This window comes from Eutrigla gurnardus (assembly GCF_963514095.1).
Source record: "Eutrigla gurnardus genome assembly, chromosome: 22".
In the NCBI taxonomy this organism is placed as follows: Eukaryota; Metazoa; Chordata; class Actinopteri; order Perciformes; family Triglidae; genus Eutrigla; species Eutrigla gurnardus.
This window is the reverse complement of record NC_139933.1, coordinates 10,430,963-10,450,961: the sequence shown is the minus strand read 5'-3', so window position 1 is coordinate 10,450,961 and position 19,999 is coordinate 10,430,963. Positions and strand designations below refer to the sequence as shown.

Below are 19,999 nucleotides of genomic sequence, written 5' to 3'. Positions count from 1 at the left end.
GAGTCCCACCCGCAGCAGGAATTAAGGCTCACGGAGAACGAGATAAGTATCGAAGAAGAAAAAAAACAACCACAACAACAACTTCCGGATGGGGGACACCGAGCCGCGCTGCTTTTCGCGTCCGACACAGATGCTCCGAGGCGGAGAAGCGCGAGCGAGCGGCGGGCTGTGGAGCTCCGGTCGGGGTGTTCCTCCGTTTTGGCAGAGCTCCTGCGAGCGCGCCCGCTCCGGAGGCGACCTAGGGAAGACGTCCACCGGGTAGACCTCACCGTAGCGGCTGGGTTTTTCAACGTCACCGCGGATCCGATGCCCACAGGTGAAGAAATTGCCCTTTTTTAAAAGGGTGGAGCTGCGGTTTCTTTTAATAAATGATGAGGAATCCCGTCACATCTCAGCCTATAACCGCGAGGGGTTGATTTGATGTTTATGTCCGACACACACACACCGACACCGACACTCGACGACGTGTTTTGGCGTCCGAACAATGACACAGGTGATGTTATGTGACCGGACCCGCTAGAGATGGTGGCTGCGGGGACCGAGACCACCCCGGGACCCCGAGCGTCCACGTGAAGCGGCTCTCCCCGCGGAGGCCGTTTATGCAATCCGACGCAGTGTTGGTGCGAGCGGGCCGGTTTGATGTGATCCCCTCTTGTTGTCTCTGTGAAGTATGCTCGGGCCTACACGTCACCACGCGAAGGAGCGGTGGGCGCGCGGGGATGAGGCGACGCTCTGAAACCGGGGCCCCTTTTGTGGAATTAAGGCGTTAAAATAGAGAAAAAAAGAGGAAGCCATCATGTCGAAAGTTGTCAGCAACAAGGAGAAGAAATCCTTCAGTAAAAAACTCTTCCGGAGGAGCTCGGTCCGCTCCGTCGGGAGCTTCATGAACAGAGTTCTCCGGACTCTGTCGACTCTGTCTCACTTCGGCACCGACGAGCAGGCCGCCGAGGACGAGAAGGACGACGCCACCTCGGCCCCGACCACCACGGGGGGCTCGCTGCCGTCCGACGACAGCGACTGCGGGGGTTTCCCCTTCGGGGACAAGGTGCCGGGCGTCTCCGGGCTCAAGAACCACGGCAACACCTGCTTCATGAACGCTATCCTGCAGTGCCTGAGCAACACGGAGCTGTTCGCCGAGTACCTGGCGTTGGAGCAGTTCAAAGGCGGCGAGACGAGCAGCGGCGGCGGCGGCGGCAACAACGACAAGGCCAAGTCCAACGGGGTGCTGGTGCAGAAGAAGGGGGGCCAGCAGCAGCAGCAGGACGCAGGGGAGGTGACCGAGCAGCTGTCCGGTCTGGTCCGGGCTCTGTGGACCTTCGAGTACACGCCTCAGCACAGCAGGGACTTCAAGGTAGGCTCCTAGCTGTCAGTGGAGGGGTTTAAATGCCACATGAATCTCACCACAGAAGAAGACATGTAGAGGAGCTCATTGACCCACATCAGATTCTGAATAGAGGAAAGTTTCCATACCTTCAGTGCTAGTTTTACACTCAGAGAAACGTATCTTTGCTCTTTGCTTCATACATTTGTTGTTTTTCTTAATTGTTCATAAGTCTAATTCCTAAAAGAAGAAAAAGTCACTATAATGTTGTTTTTGTGCACTAATACATGAGGAGTGGGATTAGTGGCATCATCAGTGGGGAATGAAACCATATGTTCCCTGTTCTGTCAATACTATAACACCAAATCTAGATGCTTTGGTCCCACTGGTTACTATAGGAATATTAACGTGAGTCCGTCTAATATCATGAAATTCCTTCATTTGCCAGAGCGATTGCAGACCAGATCAGACGCAGTGATTATGCACTGGCCTTGACTTTGCTTGTCCACACATCTCTGTAGCAGCATCTCTCACATTACTGTTTATTCTCTTCTCTAAAGCAGGCAGGATTCTCTTAGTTTTGTTTCTGGTAGACAATCATATTCCAGCACAGTACAGAGTTCTGACACAGTATATATGTAATATTAGCGTTAACAATCAGCCTTTTAATCGACTAATACAAATGAAATGGGTGAAGTCAGTAACACTCCTTTCTTGGCTGTTTTGGGCCGACATCTGAGCTGTAAATAAAACTCATCCGTTTTTGGAACCGGCTTTATTGTCTAAAGTTTGCCTGTCACCGTCACAAAGGTTTTTGTTCTTTCACAACGGGGATACTTTATTTTTAAATGTCTCATAACCTATTTTCTGCTTTCAAAAGTTCAAAATACGAAATGGGAAGGGACTAAATTGATCAATGCCGCAAAAAAAAAACCACATTGCTTATTCTTGAAAGTGTTACTATTTCTGTCCACTTTGTTTTTTTCCTACCTCGGTCGCCCAGCCAAAGAACAAACTGTCTGATTGGATATAGATTATTGTCTCCGGAGTGAAAAGACCTCCAATCTGTTTAACTCGGTAGAGAAATGAAGTGCAAACCCAGACCATTAGGCACTCTAGAAACTTTATTAAAAATTATTTATCAAGTATACTGTCTAATTCGTAATAATCATGTCAGTATATCCAAAAGCTAGTGGTGATTCATCTTTTTTATTATTCAAGCTGTTGCTTTTTAGGAGCACAAATCCCTTATATGTTCATGCGGTAGAAACGTTATTCACTTTCTATCCTAACAACTCGAAATCCGCTCTCTCACAGATTTAAATGCAGCTAATTGAGCTTCAGTGAAACATGCTGTTTTTGTGGTTCGTGTGCATTACAGCTCAGCACTGCACAGGGGTTTTTTTTTTGCACCTCTTTCCCTCAGACCACAATCTGAACCCAAACTGAGCAGCACTCAGAAGATCATTAGGAAGATATCGGTAATAATGACACAGGGGAATTACCCAGAGCCCATTTTTCTCCCAGAAGCAATTGGTCTGAGGATTAATGTTGTCGTGTACCTCAATCTACGCACAGAGAAATGATTCACACAAATTTCTCATGGATTATGTCGGTAAAGATCATCTCCTTTCAAAGAGGTACGGCTACTTAAAACAATGCATCATTGATATTCAGTTCGCATTTCACTCGCCATCTTAATCTCTATGTCGTTTATTCTCAATTCTTCAAATGGGGCTCATAATCCGAGGAGTATACTGAGGCGAGCTTGGACCTTTCCTTAAAGACGACCTCTGTAGCCCGGCCCAAGATGGAAGGCTCTTTGTTTGCGCCACGTCTTGTAGAAAACGCTGAGGCTGCAATGCTCATGCCTTCAGAATGAGGAAGGGCGTCCCGCGGGACCGGCCCGGAAAGGCACGCGGTCCACAGTCCCCTCGTAGCTTTGACCTTGCGTGACATTTGATAGCCGGTAGGGGTGACCTTATAACCGCCAGCCTGGCTCTGTAGAGTGCACACTGTTGTCATCGCCAACAGCTAATTGTCAGTGAGGTCAAGCTGTCCATTTTCAGCCCGCGTCCTGGTTTTAAAAAGCTTCCTGGTGCCAGCTGCGTCTCCCCCATCACCCGCACCTCTGCTGACCTTTTCCGGATCGTGCTGATGATCGACCCTGGTCAAATGTGCTGAATATTTAATGACGAGGCAATGATGTCAACACAACCATCTCTTTTTTTTTTTTTTTCCTAAGGAGCACTTGAACCATACTCTTTTGTTTTGTCGTCCTGCTGCAGAATGTGGTGTCCAAGAGCGCCCTTCAGTTCAAGGGTAACTCCCAGCACGACGCCCAGGAATTCCTCCTCTGGTTGCTGGATAGAGTTCACGAAGACCTCAACCACATCATCCACCCGGACGTCAGACCCCCCAGGAAGGTAAATATCTGAACATTGATTTGATGTTTTGAGAGGATGTCTTCTTCTGTTTTCCCTCCCAACGCATCAATATTGTAATAAAATGAATGTCACAATGTTAAACTGTGCTGCCGGTGGCTGCCACTGTTATGTAACATGCATTGTATTGTTTTTGTTTGCCAAATAATTGTTCAGCGTCTGTCCTGTTGTTCCAGCCTCCCGTCGAAGAGGAAAATGCCCCTGAAGGATCTCCACTACCAGCACCTGGCTCTTTTGTACAGGAGTTGTTTCAGGCACAATACAGGTGAATCTTTCATTTGATGGTACAGCACATACTCTCAGAACACAAACTCTTTACGGACGGTTGAAACTCCAGGGATATCATGTGTGTGTGTGTGTTATATATAGCACTGATGTTTATAATGATACACCAATTATATGAGATATTTAATTTGTGAACACCCTACTACTGGAAAGGAATAGTTCCACATTTTGGGAAATAAACTTTTCAAAGAAGATGGATGTGAAGCTACAGCTAGCACTTCTCACGTTGAAGCTAAGCTAACCTGCTGCTCAAAGGAGAGTGGTGTCGATGATCAACTCTGGGCGATAAAGTGAAAAAGGCGTATCTACCTGAGCTGTTTCTTTAAAATGATTCCCTCTACATTGTATTGTTCTCTCTAGGTCCTCCCTGACTTGCCCTCACTGCCAGAAACAAAGCAACACCTTCGATCCTTTCCTCTGCATCTCACTGCCAATCCCGGTACCTCACACACGGTAAGCACATCTCACACATCTTAATGGGAGAAAGTCTGGCCGTGGTTATGAAACAGCCAATTAAATTGCGGTCCTTCTGTCTCGCAGGCCCCTGTATGTGACAGTGGTGTACCAGGGGAAGTGCTCCCACTGCATGAGAGTCGGGGTGGCGGTGCCTCTTTCTGGCACCGTATCCAGGCTGAGACAAGCTGTGGCCCAAGAGACCAAAATCCCTGCCCAACAGGTGCTGCCTTATTTGGAACGTCCTCTTTCTAGTGTAGCAAAGATGAGAAATGATGTGTGAAACGGGATGGTGGAGGTGTTTTAAGTGAAGAAAAAAATCTCCTTTTTGTTAGAGAATTAACTTTCAGAATGAATCCAAACCACACCCTGTTTTTGACCCCCTGTCTCAGATCGTCCTCACCGAAATGTACTTCGACGGCTTTCACCGCTCCTTCTGCGACGACGACGACGACCTCGAGATCATTCAGGAGAGCGACTCCATCTTTGCCTTCGAGACACCTGAGCTGTTCAGACCGGAGCAGATCCGCTCCAAGCGAGGCGGTACAGCATCCTGTTTGTTCCCTACAAATTAGTTTAGCTCTTAATACGCCGGTAGGAGTCGAGATTTGATTAGGAACGGACTCCTATTGTAGAAATGCTTTATTCCGGGGGGAGGGGGAGCTGCTACACACTGACCGGATACATTTTTTTGTTGTTGCTTTATGGTTTGCATCTTATCATTACAGGGAGCCCACATGCAAATCTCAACCAGAACAACTTGAAGTATGGCACAGATAATAACCGGATTTCCACCCAAATACAAGAGCCCACAACGCCGCCTCAGAGCCCCAATAAGAACAGCGGACAGGCTGAGAAGATTGTCCTGCTGGTGTGCAACAGAGCCTGCGCTGGACAGCAGGGACGCAGGTATTGAACAACACTTTTCAAGCTTTCCCTCATCATCCCAAAAGAAATCCCTAAAGCTGATGCAGGTTTGTTTTTTCTAATCCCCGCAGGTTCGGTAATCCATTTATTCTGTATTTGGAGCGCACGGTGACGTGGGATGTACTTCAGAAAGAGATCTTGGAGAAGATGCGGCATCTTTTGCGCCCCGGAGTCCTTGTGCAGGTGCTCGCTTCATACCCTTTTAGTTTGGTTCACCTTTCCGTTTCTGCGTTGTGTTGTTAACGTCTCATCCCCGATGGTCTGTAGGTAGGGCCCTTCACTTTGCGTGTGGTCGGAGTGGTTGGAATCACATATCTCTTGCCTCAGGAGGAGCAGCCGCTCTGTCATCCTTCTGTGGAGAGGTAATGTCACGTAATGCCACCAGGGGGTGAGGCACTTGAATAGTCATTATATAAACCCTGCATTGAGTTCATGCCCATTGAAGAGCGACAGTATGTAGGCCAACTCTTTGGTGTTAAAACTCTCCTGAGATGTTTAATAGTTCATCTGGTTTTATAGATTTTTTCTCCTAAGAATATGCGTACCTCTGCGATTGTGATGATGGTATGGATTTTTAAAAGTGAGGGGGAATGAGAAAAGATGACATTTGCTCTCAGAAAAGAAAAACAAAAAACAACAAAAACTGCTGTTTGCTTTGCCAGATCTTAATATTTATTCATTCTTTTTTCATTTATTGTATCTTATGCCTCCGAGACTATCTAGTATCAATCGATTGTGCAATTTCAAACTTGGTGACTATTGGAGAAACTTTTTTTTGCAGTCGCATGCACCTACAGGCATAGCACTGGCTTTTCTTGGCAGTCTCAAATAAAAAAACACGCATTATGTACTGCATACAAATGACTTAAAATGAAAAATATAACGTGCTGATCTCTTCATCTAACTTTCAACAGGGCGTACAAGTCCTGCGGTCCCGGGGGGCCACCTCACGTCAAGATTGTTGTCGAATGGGACAAGGAGACGAAAGACTAGTGAGTGACGCGAGCGCTTCGATTCATCTCGGGGCAGATGTGTGACGTCTCTTTGTAGAGCTCTGCCTTTTAACGCCAACAAATGCATGTCGTCTGTAGTCCTGTGTGATCCCTCCGTGACTCGTGCCGTTCTCCGCCCACAGTCTGTTCAAACGAACCGAGGATGAATACATCCCAGATGCTGAAAGCGTGCGTCAAGTGAAGGAGCAGCACCTGCAGCCTCAGACCTGCTCGCTCGCCCAGTGCTTTCAACTCTACACCAAAGAGGAACAGGTAGGTCACTGATGCCGGATCAGTATTAGGATTAAAGGGTTTTTATCCTTTGCCGCATCTTGAGATTCAGTGACATCCTCTCTAATATTGCTGCTTCGTTTGAGTAAAGAATGTGTTATTGGATTATATTACATTTACAAACACTAGATGGCAGTACAAACTTTTCCACTACTTTTGTTTTTTGCTATAAATGGGACTTTAGTTGCTCTTTATTAACTGATTTTTCTTTACATTCATTTCAGCTCGCCCCTGATGATGCCTGGCGATGTCCGCACTGTAAGCAGCTCCAGCAGGGCAGCATCAAGCTCAGTCTGTGGACCCTGCCGGACATCCTCATACTCCACCTGAAACGCTTTAGACAGGTACGCAGGTCTTGTAAATAAAGGTGCAGAAATTCTCCCATTTCTAAAAATTCCAAATACCATAAACGTGTCGCGACCTTCAGGACGGGGATCGAAGGATGAAGATGCAAAACATGGTGAAGTTCCCGCTCACGGGCATGGACATGGCGCCGCACATGGTGAAGAGGAGCCAGAGCAGCTGGAGCCTTCCCTCCCACTGGTCACCATGGAGACGGCCTTATGGGATGGGCCGTGACCCGGAGGACTACCTTTATGATCTGTACGCAGTATGTAACCATCATGGGACCATGCAGGGAGGACATTACACAGGTAACGGAGCAGCATCGACAACCAAACAGAGTAGCTTTATTCACCGAATGTAAAATTTGACTATGACAGTAAAATTATTCACTTATTTTCTTTCTTTCCACGATATTTCTAATATTTTACTGCATTGTCTCTTGAAGCTCACTGTAAGAACTCCATAGATGGACAGTGGTATTGCTTCGATGATAGCGAGGTTCAGCCCATTTCTGAAGATGAGGTCATCAAACAGACGGGTTACATCCTGTTTTATCAGAGACGCGCCACCATTCCATCTTGGTCCGCCAACAGTTCTGTGGGAGGTAATCTTTACTGATGCCAGCTTGAACAATCTCTCATTATTATATACATACATGCTCAACCGCTGTCTGTGTGGGACTTTAGGATCCACCAGCTCCTCGTTGTGCGAGCACTGGATCAGTCGGCTGATGGGCAGCCGTCCGCCGAGCCAGGCCTCGTCTGGTTCCTCCAGACGCACCTCGCTGGCCTCCCTCTCCGAGTCAGCCGAGTTCGCTGCCGAACGGAGCGAAGATGATGGTGATGTAGACTCCTCCGTCTGTCTTGTTTTCAGTGCTTCCGAAGGTGTGAAATATAACTCACTTCTTAAAGAGGCTTACATTGATGCGTGTCTTTTTCCGCCATGCAGGCTTGTCCAGCCGACCGGCGGTCAGGGGCATGCAAAGGCAAACGTTCTCCTCGAGATCCTCCATTGCCAGCCCGCTGGTGCTCAGTGAAAACGGCACTAAACCGTCCTGGTCCCACTCCGCCAAGCTCCAACTCCGCTCCAACTCTCCCTCACGCTTCTCCCTGGAATCGCACTCCTCCTCCCCGACCCTGGAGAGGATAGGAGAAGTGGTCGATACCAAGCTGTCGGCCTCCTGCTTCACCGGGTCACCGAAGCTGGACAAAGCGTCGGCGGGCAGGTCTGCCCTCGCAGATTTGGATGGTAATCCGGGCACGAAGAGGCTGATAGAGCAGGTTCACTCCAAGGCTGTGGCCCAGGCAGAGCAGAGGAGCTCCAACCAGGCTGGGGACAACAACAATGTGGTCGCTGCTGGTGAACAGTTCAGTCCTCGTCACGCGCCGGCTGCAAAGGACCCAAAACAAAGAAATGGGACCGCAGATGGCGCCGGTGTTAAAAGGACTGCGAGTCCCAAGAAGCGTCCCGCCACGTCCTCCACGTCATCCAGCTCTCTGTCTCCCGCATCCCCAGCCGTTGACAAGCTACCATCTCGAACACAAACCAAGGGTGCAGCATCAGCATCAACCCCCAAGGACAAAAGCGAGGGGCCGCCTAAAACCGGCAAGGCTGGTTCCTCGAGAACCGCAACGCCCTCCAAGAAAGGATCCCAAGCCCCGGAGGTTTTGCACCCGGACTCCGCTCAACAGAAGAAGAGCGGTTCTCCGGGATCACAAAGCTCGCACCCTCAGAGGAGGACATCGCCCAGAGGGGGAGGCGAGAAAAGCTCCGCCTCAGCAAGGACTAAAGTGGCAGAAAGGAGCACGAGCCGTGAATCCCCACAGAATAACGTGGCCTCAGAGAAGAAGGTTAACCACGGAGGGCCTCCCCGGTCCAGTGCTGCTAGCAGAGCGGAGGGCAGGCCTGGCCGCGCCGCGGAGAACCGGGCAGCCGGCCGGAGCTCAAGCAGTAGCTCGTCCATGACCAGTCTGCGATCCTCGAGCGTGGGCGTTCCCTCGGCGGGCGCAGCCCCGCCATCGAGGGGGCTGAGAGGAAACAGTAAAACGGAGGACAAAGGTTTGTCCTTCTTCAAAACGGCTCTGAGGCCAAAAGAGGGCCGTAAGTCGACTGACGGTGGGAAAGCGGGGGCGGGAGAGGCTAGAGTGAGTCCAACGGATGGTGGTGGGGACGCAGCGAGAGAGGGAATCCCACCCAAGAAAGTGGCTTCAGAGGGCCAGGCTAATGTGACCACGGCCAAAGACAAGGACTCTTCGAAGGCGTCCACTGCAGCTAAGCATTCACTGCTGCCCTCCACGAAGTCTAAGCTCTCCGGAGGCGACGCCGCCCAGTCCTCCGCCAACAAAGACCCTCCTAAGAAAGAGCCTGCTAAAAAGACAATGCAGTCCAGGAAGATCCCCATCAGCTCTACACAAACTAGCCAGAGGGCCAAGTGATATTCTTTTAAAGGTCCAATAACAAATCTCTCTAGTGCAGCTCTGAAGTGTTTTTAACCATCAAACCGGACCCGGCGTCTGACGAAACATCTTTAAAGCACCGTAGCTCTTCAGTGGTCACTGAATACCAGCTGCCATACCGGAAACGCACCGTCCGCATTGTTATATAGTTATTTAGGAATGGATTTTAACGAAGCACTTTGTATGGATTGCATTGATTTTGAGGAATATTATACTGTATTATAAATAAGCATGGACTGCACATGTATTGACATTATTGCCTTGTTCTTGTCTGTAGCATAGCTGGGAGACGTGCATCATAAAAGAGTGACTTTTGCACAAGATGGAAAGCAGATATAATGGTGGAAGGGAAAACTTCAAACAGGGACTGCTCGGTCACCAAAGGAATTTTACTGGCAATTTTTTGGACATGCTGAAGCAGTGACACGCAGAATTATTTCCAAAAAAAAAAACCCCGTCTCTTTATGTGCAGCTCTCCAATATCGAGAGCCCACATGTCAACGAACATCAGTGCCTCAGATAATCAATTATTTAATCCGAATTGTATAACTGCAGGTGTTGATCCATTTATAAATCAATTTTAATATTTACTAAGCACTGAAAAAAATGTAAATTTCAAGTCGACACACAATTACGCCTATTTAACCCGAAACCGCTGTTTACATAATGCTCCTCGATGTAGTCAACAGCCTTGACGAAGTGTTTTTGTGCAGCCAGAATCAAGACTGTCGTTGGGGGGGGCGCAGTGACGAAGCATGTGTCGTTGGTGTTAAATGTGTGGAGACGTCAGTTTGTGATGTTTTTTTATTTTTAATGTTTCGTGTTTTTATTTACCAGTAAATAACCTGTAAACCCCCTAGACGACCTCCCACCCGTCTCCACCTCTGGGCCCCTCCGGCTCGACTCTTTGGTCAGCGCGGGGAGGGCTCTTCAGACTGCCAGACATCTCCAAACATTCCTCTCAGATGAACACAGGGTAAATGTAAAAAAAAAAAAGAAAAAAAAGAGCCACTATACGCACACATTCAAAGACAGCTTGGGTTTGCCTTCGTCCAAATAACGCCGTACGTGTACATAGAGGCCCGTCTCCTGTCTCCACGTGTGACGTCACCGCTTGTGCACATCTTTAGCTTGCGTAGATCACCGACAGACCCCCCGAGAGAACAGCTCACCCCCGTTGACGAACTTATATGACAGTTGTTGCATGATAAATTTGCTTATGCATGCACTTAACTATGCAAGCAGATTCTTGCTAATGGCCACACTGAGTATGTAGAGTACGCGCTACTCTTGGATGTGTATATATTTCTAACTGTATATTTTTCCAAATGCCAGCATCAGAGAGCATGTTAAGGCATCCTTTATTAAAGCTTTGTTTGCACATTTCTTCAACAAAAAATAATAAAAAATCTACATTTTTGTATGAATGATAAGTATTGCTCATTCACCCTCTCAAAGTAAATCGACTCACTTGCAAATTCACGTTTTCTGTATTGTATTCATTTGTCTCAGGTTTTCCCCCCCATCACTATTTCCAACTTTTAACAGGAGAGTTTTTATACGGCGACAACTTTCATTTATCATCCAATGGCACTGGTTCAAAGACAGTAGTGTTTTATACAAGAATGAACGGCAGTTTGACAGCTGTTTAGACCACTCAAGACAAGAAGCTGAACTCAGCCTTTTATAAACATGCTGTCCTCTGCTTTTCTTTGATGATCCGAAAAAAAAATGCAATGGTGTTATTCTTTCATATTTTATATTGTTTTTAAAATTCCATTCTTGTACTGTATGACCACACCTCAAAAAAAAAAGAAAACCAACAACAAAAGACGTATAAACTGTACATTTTCTATTGTGAAAGCACAGGACTCCCATCCGAATACAAATTTTACAGTTATATACATCAGAATGATAGATTTACTGAATGTCTCCATCGAGGAGAACGCACAAACCACCTGACTTTCTGGCACGGAATAAAATAAAGTGTTATATTTAGTACCTGGTGGCTACTGTGCTATTACATCACATGCCGTATATGAAGTAATAAACATTAATTCTCTTAATGTTGATTAAATGAAAGGGAAGTGTGAATACAACGCGGAATTATTTATTTTCACAAATGCATGAGAATAATTTTTCTTTTCTTTTTTTCATTCATAATCTGTGATATAATGTAATGTTTGACATGTACTGTGTTCATCTTTTTATGGAGTAGCAGTGTGTGTTTGCATTGATTTAATAATGCAAGACAAACGACAAAATAAAACGATTAGTCATTTTTGTTGACAGATGTAACTTTGGATGATTTGGTTTTTTTTTTTTTTACGTTTGCAGCTTTTTGTACAGCCACCTTCTTATTTTTGCAATGCTCATGTTCTCCACCAGGTGGAGCTCAGTGTTTGCCTAAAAAATAAAAAAAACTCTGTAGACAGAAATAATTTGTGAGGGTAATAAAGCAACACTCAACGTCAATTTGTTCCCGAGAAATGCCCTTCAATTTCAACTTGTGGGACTACTAAGATATATGGTACAGTCGAATCCAATGCTGTCAGTGAGGGAGATGATACGCTATTAAACTGCAGCACCATCATTTATTTAGAGCTGATTCAATTGTGGTTTTATTAGTTTGGCCCAAGGCTGGCCATATTAAGAGATAATGCCGCCTCTTTGTCTTTCTATTCTTGTAATTTTGTATAACAGTCATCGGTTTGGAGAATTACATTTTCACCCCACTTCTCGCCTCTTGTGCAGTCTGATTGTTGAAATTTTAAAACATGCCCTTTGGTGCAATGGGGCTGCAACATGCGCCTCTTTACCTGCAGCAAGGGAGGCTCTGCCTTCTATAGCTTATCAAAACTGAACGGTTTGTCTTGCATTTCGATGGAGAAGCGCCAGGTCGTTCCATTAATATGCACGTATGAATGTAATTAGAAAAACTCACGGGCTGCAACTCAGCGCAAGATAGCTCTGTAAAGGAGCCAGCCTCCTCTAGTGCAGAAATCAATAATCATTTGCCAATTGTATCAGTTCCAAGAGAATGCCATTAGCAGGACCTCAGCGGAGAATTCAACGACTTTTATCTGAAATTAACACGCAAACCATGACATTACCTTCTTTGCCTCATGCCGAATTCGTTTACATGTTTTGCTTTTGCTACGTGCTTGATGCATTGGAGAAAAGCAATCTAATCGTATTGATCAATCCATTCTTGGTATCTCCTGTGGCCGAAAAATTCAATTCTTGTGCTGCCGCAAAGTCTCCATTTTGAGACCCTCTCTGTATGGAAGGAGATGACGAGCAGGACCTTTCGTGATAAGCTTTTCCCCCTTTTTTCACTGTTTGCTGTTTGGATGGATTGATGCAGTGCAGCAACAGAGGGGAGCCACAATGTCATAAACGCAACTATGATACAGCACAATATAAGACAATTCAATAATGTTGCAACATATATTTATAACAATGTAATGCTTAACGCATTATCTCACATATTTGAATGCAATAAATACGAACTACTGTGGAGTTGAACCTCTAAAATTTGGACGAACTGATGCTGCAGCGTTATTGAACCTTATTTCATGAATAATGCAGCTGTTCATGGTATTGTGTCCACCCTCTGATATTTGATAGATATACTCAATTCTCTAAAGAACGTCTAGGATATTTCAAACGCCTGGCAGAAAACGATTTAAAAAAAAAATGAAAAAATGATTGAGTGACTAATAGGTGGAAAACTTTATAGGTGGTAGCAGCTGAGTTGAATACCCCTCAAGTCAGAAATATTGATATTTACAGGTCTAAAGTTATTTTAACAGAATACAAAGCATTTTAACTGATGTCATGAAATAGCTTTACCTTGAACTAGTACCAACTAGTCTACCAATGTTTTGATGCTGTTATTCGCCCAGTTTCATTCAAACATTTACTTAAAATGAGAAATCTTTAAATGACAATATCTTATAGCAAGTGGAAATTACATGAATTGTTTCTTATTCGCTCATTCTCGAAATAAAAAAGTTCTAAGCACTTTTGCTGCTACAGCCTTACTTGGTCTGGTAAGAAACTAGCTTATGGGGTCACCCCTATGTTCCCTCAGCCCTATTCCCACATTAATCTCTGAGGGAACATAGAGTTGAGGGAACATAGGGCTAAGGGAACATATTATTTGTAGCACTGGGTTAACTCATAACCTCAGTCATTAGAATGATAACGATGCTAAAAGCAGGTGTGTAGAAATGTACAGGGTGTGCGATAACTCATAGTCCACGCATGCGCAAAACAGTGATATCATTTAATATGCAGTTTTTTACTCGCATTCCACGAGTTGGTGAAAACTTGTTTGTTGTCAACTGGCAGTGAAATAGGTTATAGCATAGGTTAGGGTGAGAGCTCATTATTCTCTCCCCCTATCATAATGATTCATTCAGCGGGGGGGCGGGATATAGCGGGGCAGAAAAAAAAATAAAAAAAATACGAACGATAGAGGAGGGAGATTTCGCCGTACGCTCCGAGTAATATGTCTAGTTTTCACCGTAAGAGTAATTATTGTTACCAAACTTTAAGCTCTATGAGGCTTCCCGTTCCCAAGGTTTGGCCGATGGAAGTGAGTTTACGGGGGTTTGTGTACGTTAGCGTGAAGTTTACCGTTAGCCGCTAACAGTAGCGCTAGCATCACTAGGGGGTTTTAGCCTTGCTAACAGCGTGAGCTACGTGTTAAACCCACTCCTCCTGTGGTTTACGTGCTGTGGAGTTGAGGAGCTGTCGGGAGACTCGGGGCTCCTCACTGCAGTCTGCGTGGGACGTTATGCTACTCAATAGCGCCCCGAGCTACCGGGACGCTCGGGGTTCCTTGGGTTAGCCGCCGAAGAAGACTCGCCTCGCGAGAGTGGGATTACTGACCGTGTGTGAGTGTGCGCGTGCAGGACGGCGGGACAGTGACGCCGCGCGCGTGGACACAGACTGTGAGTACAGTTAGCTTTGGCTAACGAAGACCATACCAGCCAGAGGGAGCTCTAAACAGGCCTGTTTGTTTATTTCACCAGTTTTAAAGGGCAATCTGTTTAACTGTAGGTCGAGTGACGGGTCATCTCAGTTTATATTTAAATTCAGAGTGCAAACTGTGAAGATGTTATTTGCAGGGGGAGTAAATCCCACACCAGGTGAATTCTGTGCTTTATTATTTTGGTTTATACATTTAAAAGGATAAAGGATTAATTGATAATTGAAAGTATCACTATCCCATGTTTATATTCCCTGATTGGTAATGTTGTGATTATGCTGTGTATAATACAGGGCCCGGTTTCCCGATAACGTCCACTCTTAGCGCGCTACGAAGACTCCTACGTTATGACTTACCAAAGTTGTTTACCTCTGTAGTTGTGGTTCCCGAACGGTCTCTTAGGAGTCTTCTTTAGACGAAGAAACGCTCCTTACGTCGTACGTACACGGCGCTGTCCAGAAAGAAAGTGCTGAAATCGATTGCTCAGAGTTCGATTTTCCATTTCATGCGCAGGTGCATGACAGCACTATATTGTAAAATGTAGGCTATTGCAGTGTTTGCGAATAAAACATTGCTAGAAATCCTTCTAGGCCTAAACATTTATTTAACCATGGTCGAACATACTACCATAGCCTATACTGATTTTTAAAAAAATCTAGAAAATCTAGAAACAGCGGAGGAGATTGAGCCAATTACATCCTTCATCACATGCGTTTTTGTTGCCGTTGTAGTCGGAACTTATGCAATATAGCAGCGTCGGTCAATATATCCATGGGATTGAAGTTGATCCTTATGGAATTATGTATTCCAACTAAACGGCTCCGAGGACGGCGACGTCTTTGGTTCAGCACAAGGATGCGTTGTATCGCTGCCATAGTTTTGCCACCGTTCACAACCGTCACCGGCGTCCATTTATGACATTTTAGCCACTCAGACCCTAATTGTTTGACGATGTGCCAATTTCCAAAATTGCTTGCAGGATTGTGCATGCCTTGACCTTGACTAGGCATAATGGGCCAATTAAATGACACTGTAATATACCTAGGCTACTTCTGAGGTTGCGGTAAAGCTTAGCCTTGTGATGAAATGCATTCGCATTTTATTTTTATTTTCTTCATGAATGACTTAAGACCATTTGTTACAGTCACTTTGCTGTTTTTACTTTTAATATAATTTATTTGTGGCTTTGGAGTATGGAAAGTTTTTGTCTGACAAAATGATTTCGTATTATTATCTTATTTGTTCTCGTATGTTATTTGACGTTTGTCATCGTCATGGGGGCTGACGAATGTTTGTGTTGGCCGATGGATGAGCGTAGCCTGGTAACATAGGCTACTTTGTTTTGACCACTACTGTTGATATAAATTATTTGTTTGATATTTTCTTCGTTAAGATGGCATTTTTTACCTAATTTACAAGCGCATTGGATTACTTTTTTGTTCCTGGAAAGGATCGAATAAATATTTTTTCTATATCGAGAGTGTGCGTAACAATACATTCACGTTCACGACACCACACCATTGGTGAAACACAACACTGGCAATATACAGTTCCATGCGCAACAGGGATTTCTGGATTACTGTACAGTGGCAGCGACTAGCGTCACGAGCTGAAACATCACTACGGTAGAGCTAAGAAGGCTCTAAGAGCACTCCAGACCACTCTTACCAACGTATGACGTACGAAAGAGATTCGTAGCAAAGAACGTTTCGGGAAACACGCAAAATGTTAAGTAGGAACTCTAAGTAGGGGTTACGAATGACGTAGCGTTAAGAAGGCTTTAAGAAGGCTTCGGGAAACCGGGCCCTGAATCTTGCATACTAACTCTGTCTCCACTCACTGGGTATTTTTTATTGTTAATGATATGTGCAGAACAGTTCTTATTTACAATAGTGTTATCTAAGGGCGGTTAAGTTTGTGGTGCAACATGTAAGGCTTAACAGGTGAGAACCTACCCTAGGGTCCAAGTTAAAGTAAAACAACTCTTTTCCCCTCTAAAACAGGTAACATCAGTTTTCAAATAAAATACTTCACTACAATAGGCCATCTGTGTTATTTATATTAATTATTTGTTTATTTTCCATGTCTGGAATACGTACATTAAACAACTAAACTGAACTGAGCTTTGCAACCCTGAATAACCTTAATTTAGACTAAGGTGGCAGTGGAATATTCAAAAAATTAGGTCCTAACTCGTATTCCTTGACCTCCTGGGGAAAAACATCATGGGGTTAAGGAAAGGCGATAGGAGAACTCAAAAGGATTTAGTTCAGAGAATCCGACCGGACTTTCACTAAGCTACGTCATTCTAATGCAGCTGATAATTGACAGCTGATGATCGGCACTGGCGATTGACGTGCGTCTGCGCTGGAGAAACTACAATAATGGACTACAAAAAGAGCGTCGTCCACTTCTCCCCATGTTGTTGGTTTTATAAGCAGCTGGTTCACTGACCGGCTTCAGTTCCAGCAGCTCCTCCTTCCTGTTTGACCGTTTGCTGTATTTACATTTCATTTGTGGTTGTAGTTTTGTTTAGGTCAAACATTTGTTACATGATTTAAATAAATAAAAAATTCCATTCAATTATTATCACTGTCCACACACATTTATCAACACAATTCCAATTACTATTTGTCTGCATGAAAGTAACTGTTAAATATGCAAATACACAAAGAATGTGTGTTTTTGTGTCTTTGTGAGTCAGTTGATGCTTTCCAGCTGCTAATTTGAGTTATTTTAGAGTGAACGCGCCTCCCTGTCCACTTAAGTGACTTAAATACGTCCAGCACCCAACACCTTGCCCCGGAGAAACTGATGTAAAAAAACAGAAAGAGAATCTCATAAATAGCATAAATAGCTTCCTATGGGATCGTAGGATTTCTTTCATTAGTTTTGATTTTCCTCTTGTTTGTCAAAGTATTTCTGAAAAGTACCAAATGACCACAATTCTGTTCACATTTTCATTCTTTTTGCATAATACGTAGCAACAACCTACACATAAATAAATGTATTCTTGATCTGAGACTTTTTCTGTCCGGCGAATTAAAAAACAAACTCAATTATTCACTTGTTTCAGGAGCGAGCGTGTCAATTATTTCTCTTCTCCTGAGTCCGGCGATGCAGTACTTCTCGTTCCCTTTTAATTGGAGATGAAATATCTAGTGAGTCTTGAGTGCAGTCGGAGAGGGAGAGAGCTGCTCTTTAGGCGATGCAATATACATGATGTGTCATGTGGGACATCCACGGCTAAATTACGTAACCCCGAGTGGTGCTGTGAAGAAGAAGAGAAAAAAAACGACAGCACCCAAGGAGACTGCACTGTTGTTTGGGGAGCAGAAGCGACACCCATGAACTTGTGAAAGTCCACGTTAGTGTCTTTCAGGATGCAATCGGGGGTCACAAAAGCCATTTTTTTCATGCAGTGGAACCATTGTACAGTGTGCAACCACCCAGCATACCAACTGTAAGATAGTTTTAGTGCTTTGATTAATTAATTCATTGACATTTTAGGCTTCTAAGCTTCTGCCTAAGATGGCAGAGGATATTTACAGAAAACCTTAACCTGTAAAAAGCCCCAGCAGCCATATTCCTCCCACTCGCTGCACATTCATTTCTCCTACATTATGCACAGTAGTGGGTAGCTGGAATCCCAATGCCGTGCTAATACAGAGGACTCATCAGGATGCTAGAGAGCAAGGTGTGAGGTGTCAAAGTTGGACATACAGCCAGCGCATGTCTGCCACGCTTCCTCTGACACTCATCCTACACCATCGGCTGCGCATCGGAGTGATTGACTGCGGGGTTGATTATGCTTCTTCCAGCCAGGTGGTTGGCAGACAGACAGACGCATATCACCAGATTGCTGCATCAGCCAAAGTGTGAGGCCACAGTTTCTGGCATCGGTGTGTCTGGACGAACATCACAGGAATAATAAAAAGATGCAGGGATGTCAATCATCAACCAAAATGTGTTTTTTTTTCTCTCTCTCCCCATTTTGTTGGCAGCAGTCTCTCCATCTTGTATCTTGTATCATTAGAGGCTTTTTTGCCTTTTGAGCAATGCTGAGATGGAAGACAGGAAAAGCTGCTACGGGTGGGAAGAAAAAAATCGAGGATTCTTGAGTTCTTGTGGGAGAGAGAGAGAGGGGGGGGGGGGGGGGGGAGAGTCTTTGATGTTGTGGAGTTTCATGGAGGCAAATAACACACTTTGATATTTCATAAACCATCTCTGCTCATAAAAAAAAAAGCGGGCACAAACATCTGCACACACACTCTGTCAAAAATGCGGTTTGAATTACCACCCGGCTGAAAGACTTCCAGTTATTTTGGCCACAGATATTTGTCTCGCACACGGCACCGTTTCTGAGACTGGAAGTGCCGAGTGTGAATGTCTGTCCCGTTTGATTTTCTGAGGGAGATAAATCAGTGTTTGGATGAACATAAAAGGTAATGTATTCATAAAAGCTGTGATGAGTGCAGCTGTCTCCAGCATCTGACATCCAATCTGAGACAAGCCGCCCGGGGAGGTTGGACCAGCCTCCGCTGTGTGAGCGTGAGTGTGCACGCGTGCATTGATGTTTACGGGAACAACAAAGCATTTATTGTCTGATAGAATTCAATTAAAATTTCTGTGAAGGAAAGCGCTGCCAAATGATTTCCAAAGTGCTAAATGTGATACGATACTGCCTTCATAACTTCAAATGACTATTCAGCATATCAGTAGTTTATGTGGCTCAATATTTGAATGAATCTGCAATCATGAGTTTTGACTATGATTAAAGTGGCCAGTCGATAGATATTACTAGATGAATACATGTAGATCCATCAATATCAAATGTTCCTTTAATATTTTATTCATTTACATATTGGTGGATATAATATATAATATAATAACTATTTTACTCATCAGAAATTGTTTCTTTTTTATCACATTTGGTAGCAATTAAAACAAAAACTCTCCTTTTAAATTAAATTCTTCTGCTGTACGACAATTTGTCCATCCCTAATTTTGCATTTATTTTGCACAACAAACACCGATGTGATTTAAAATAGCTCACATCCCATTATCTCAACCTCCAGAGTGTCATCGAGGTTCATATGTTGAATAAAAATGTCTGCCCTGCAGATCGAAGTATTTTTTTTAATCCGTGTTCGTCACTTGAAAGGACTGTTTGGGCATTAAAAACCGGCGCAGCAACTCTGCCCGGCCTTTCCCTCATTGTTGTTCCAGCTTCTTTGCGAGGCCTCCCGCTTAGAGAGCGCTGCCACATGATGTAAACCCCCCTCCCCTCCGTCAGAATCCTAACGCGCCGCGTGTCGACTCAGGTGCGGCGCCGAGTCCAGGTCGTGCTGATACATCAGACGTGTTTTGGTTTGCCGCCGATGCGAGGTTCATCTGGATGCAGCCTTGGGATGAGGCTTGTTATTCTCCTCAGTGAGACATGAGGCACGCACTCTAATTAGAACACATCTCCTGGTGAGAGCGAC

At 44.8% G+C, this 19,999-nt stretch overlaps 1 protein-coding gene across 1 annotated transcript; it reads left to right on the top strand.

The window, feature by feature from the left end:
* The first annotated feature begins 38 nt into the window (after window positions 1-38).
* On the top strand, window positions 39-11,333 carry LOC311033054 (ubiquitin carboxyl-terminal hydrolase 31-like). Its single transcript, XM_084040227.1, has 16 exons — window positions 39-1,351; window positions 3,610-3,747; window positions 3,942-4,030; window positions 4,411-4,503; window positions 4,591-4,726; window positions 4,896-5,046; window positions 5,232-5,412; window positions 5,502-5,613; window positions 5,698-5,792; window positions 6,345-6,422; window positions 6,566-6,695; window positions 6,938-7,057; window positions 7,141-7,366; window positions 7,504-7,662; window positions 7,745-7,897; window positions 8,007-11,333. The coding sequence occupies exons 1-16, from the start codon at window positions 797-799 to the stop codon at window positions 9,491-9,493; spliced, it is 3,903 nt and encodes a 1,300-aa protein (XP_083896353.1). The 5' UTR covers window positions 39-796; the 3' UTR covers window positions 9,494-11,333.
* Window positions 11,334-19,999: the final 8,666 nt, after the last annotated feature.

Excerpts from the sequence above, each read along its gene's own strand:
- LOC311033054 (XM_084040227.1), top strand. The coding sequence starts at position 797 with ATGTCGAAAGTTGTCAGCAACAAGGAGAAGAAATCCTTCAGTAAAAAA. Across the intron at positions 4,727-4,895 it reads CCAAAATCCCTGCCCAACAG|ATCGTCCTCACCGAAATGTA; the intron begins GTGCTGCCTTAT and ends CCCCTGTCTCAG. Across the intron at positions 5,413-5,501 it reads GCTGGACAGCAGGGACGCAG|GTTCGGTAATCCATTTATTC; the intron begins GTATTGAACAAC and ends TAATCCCCGCAG.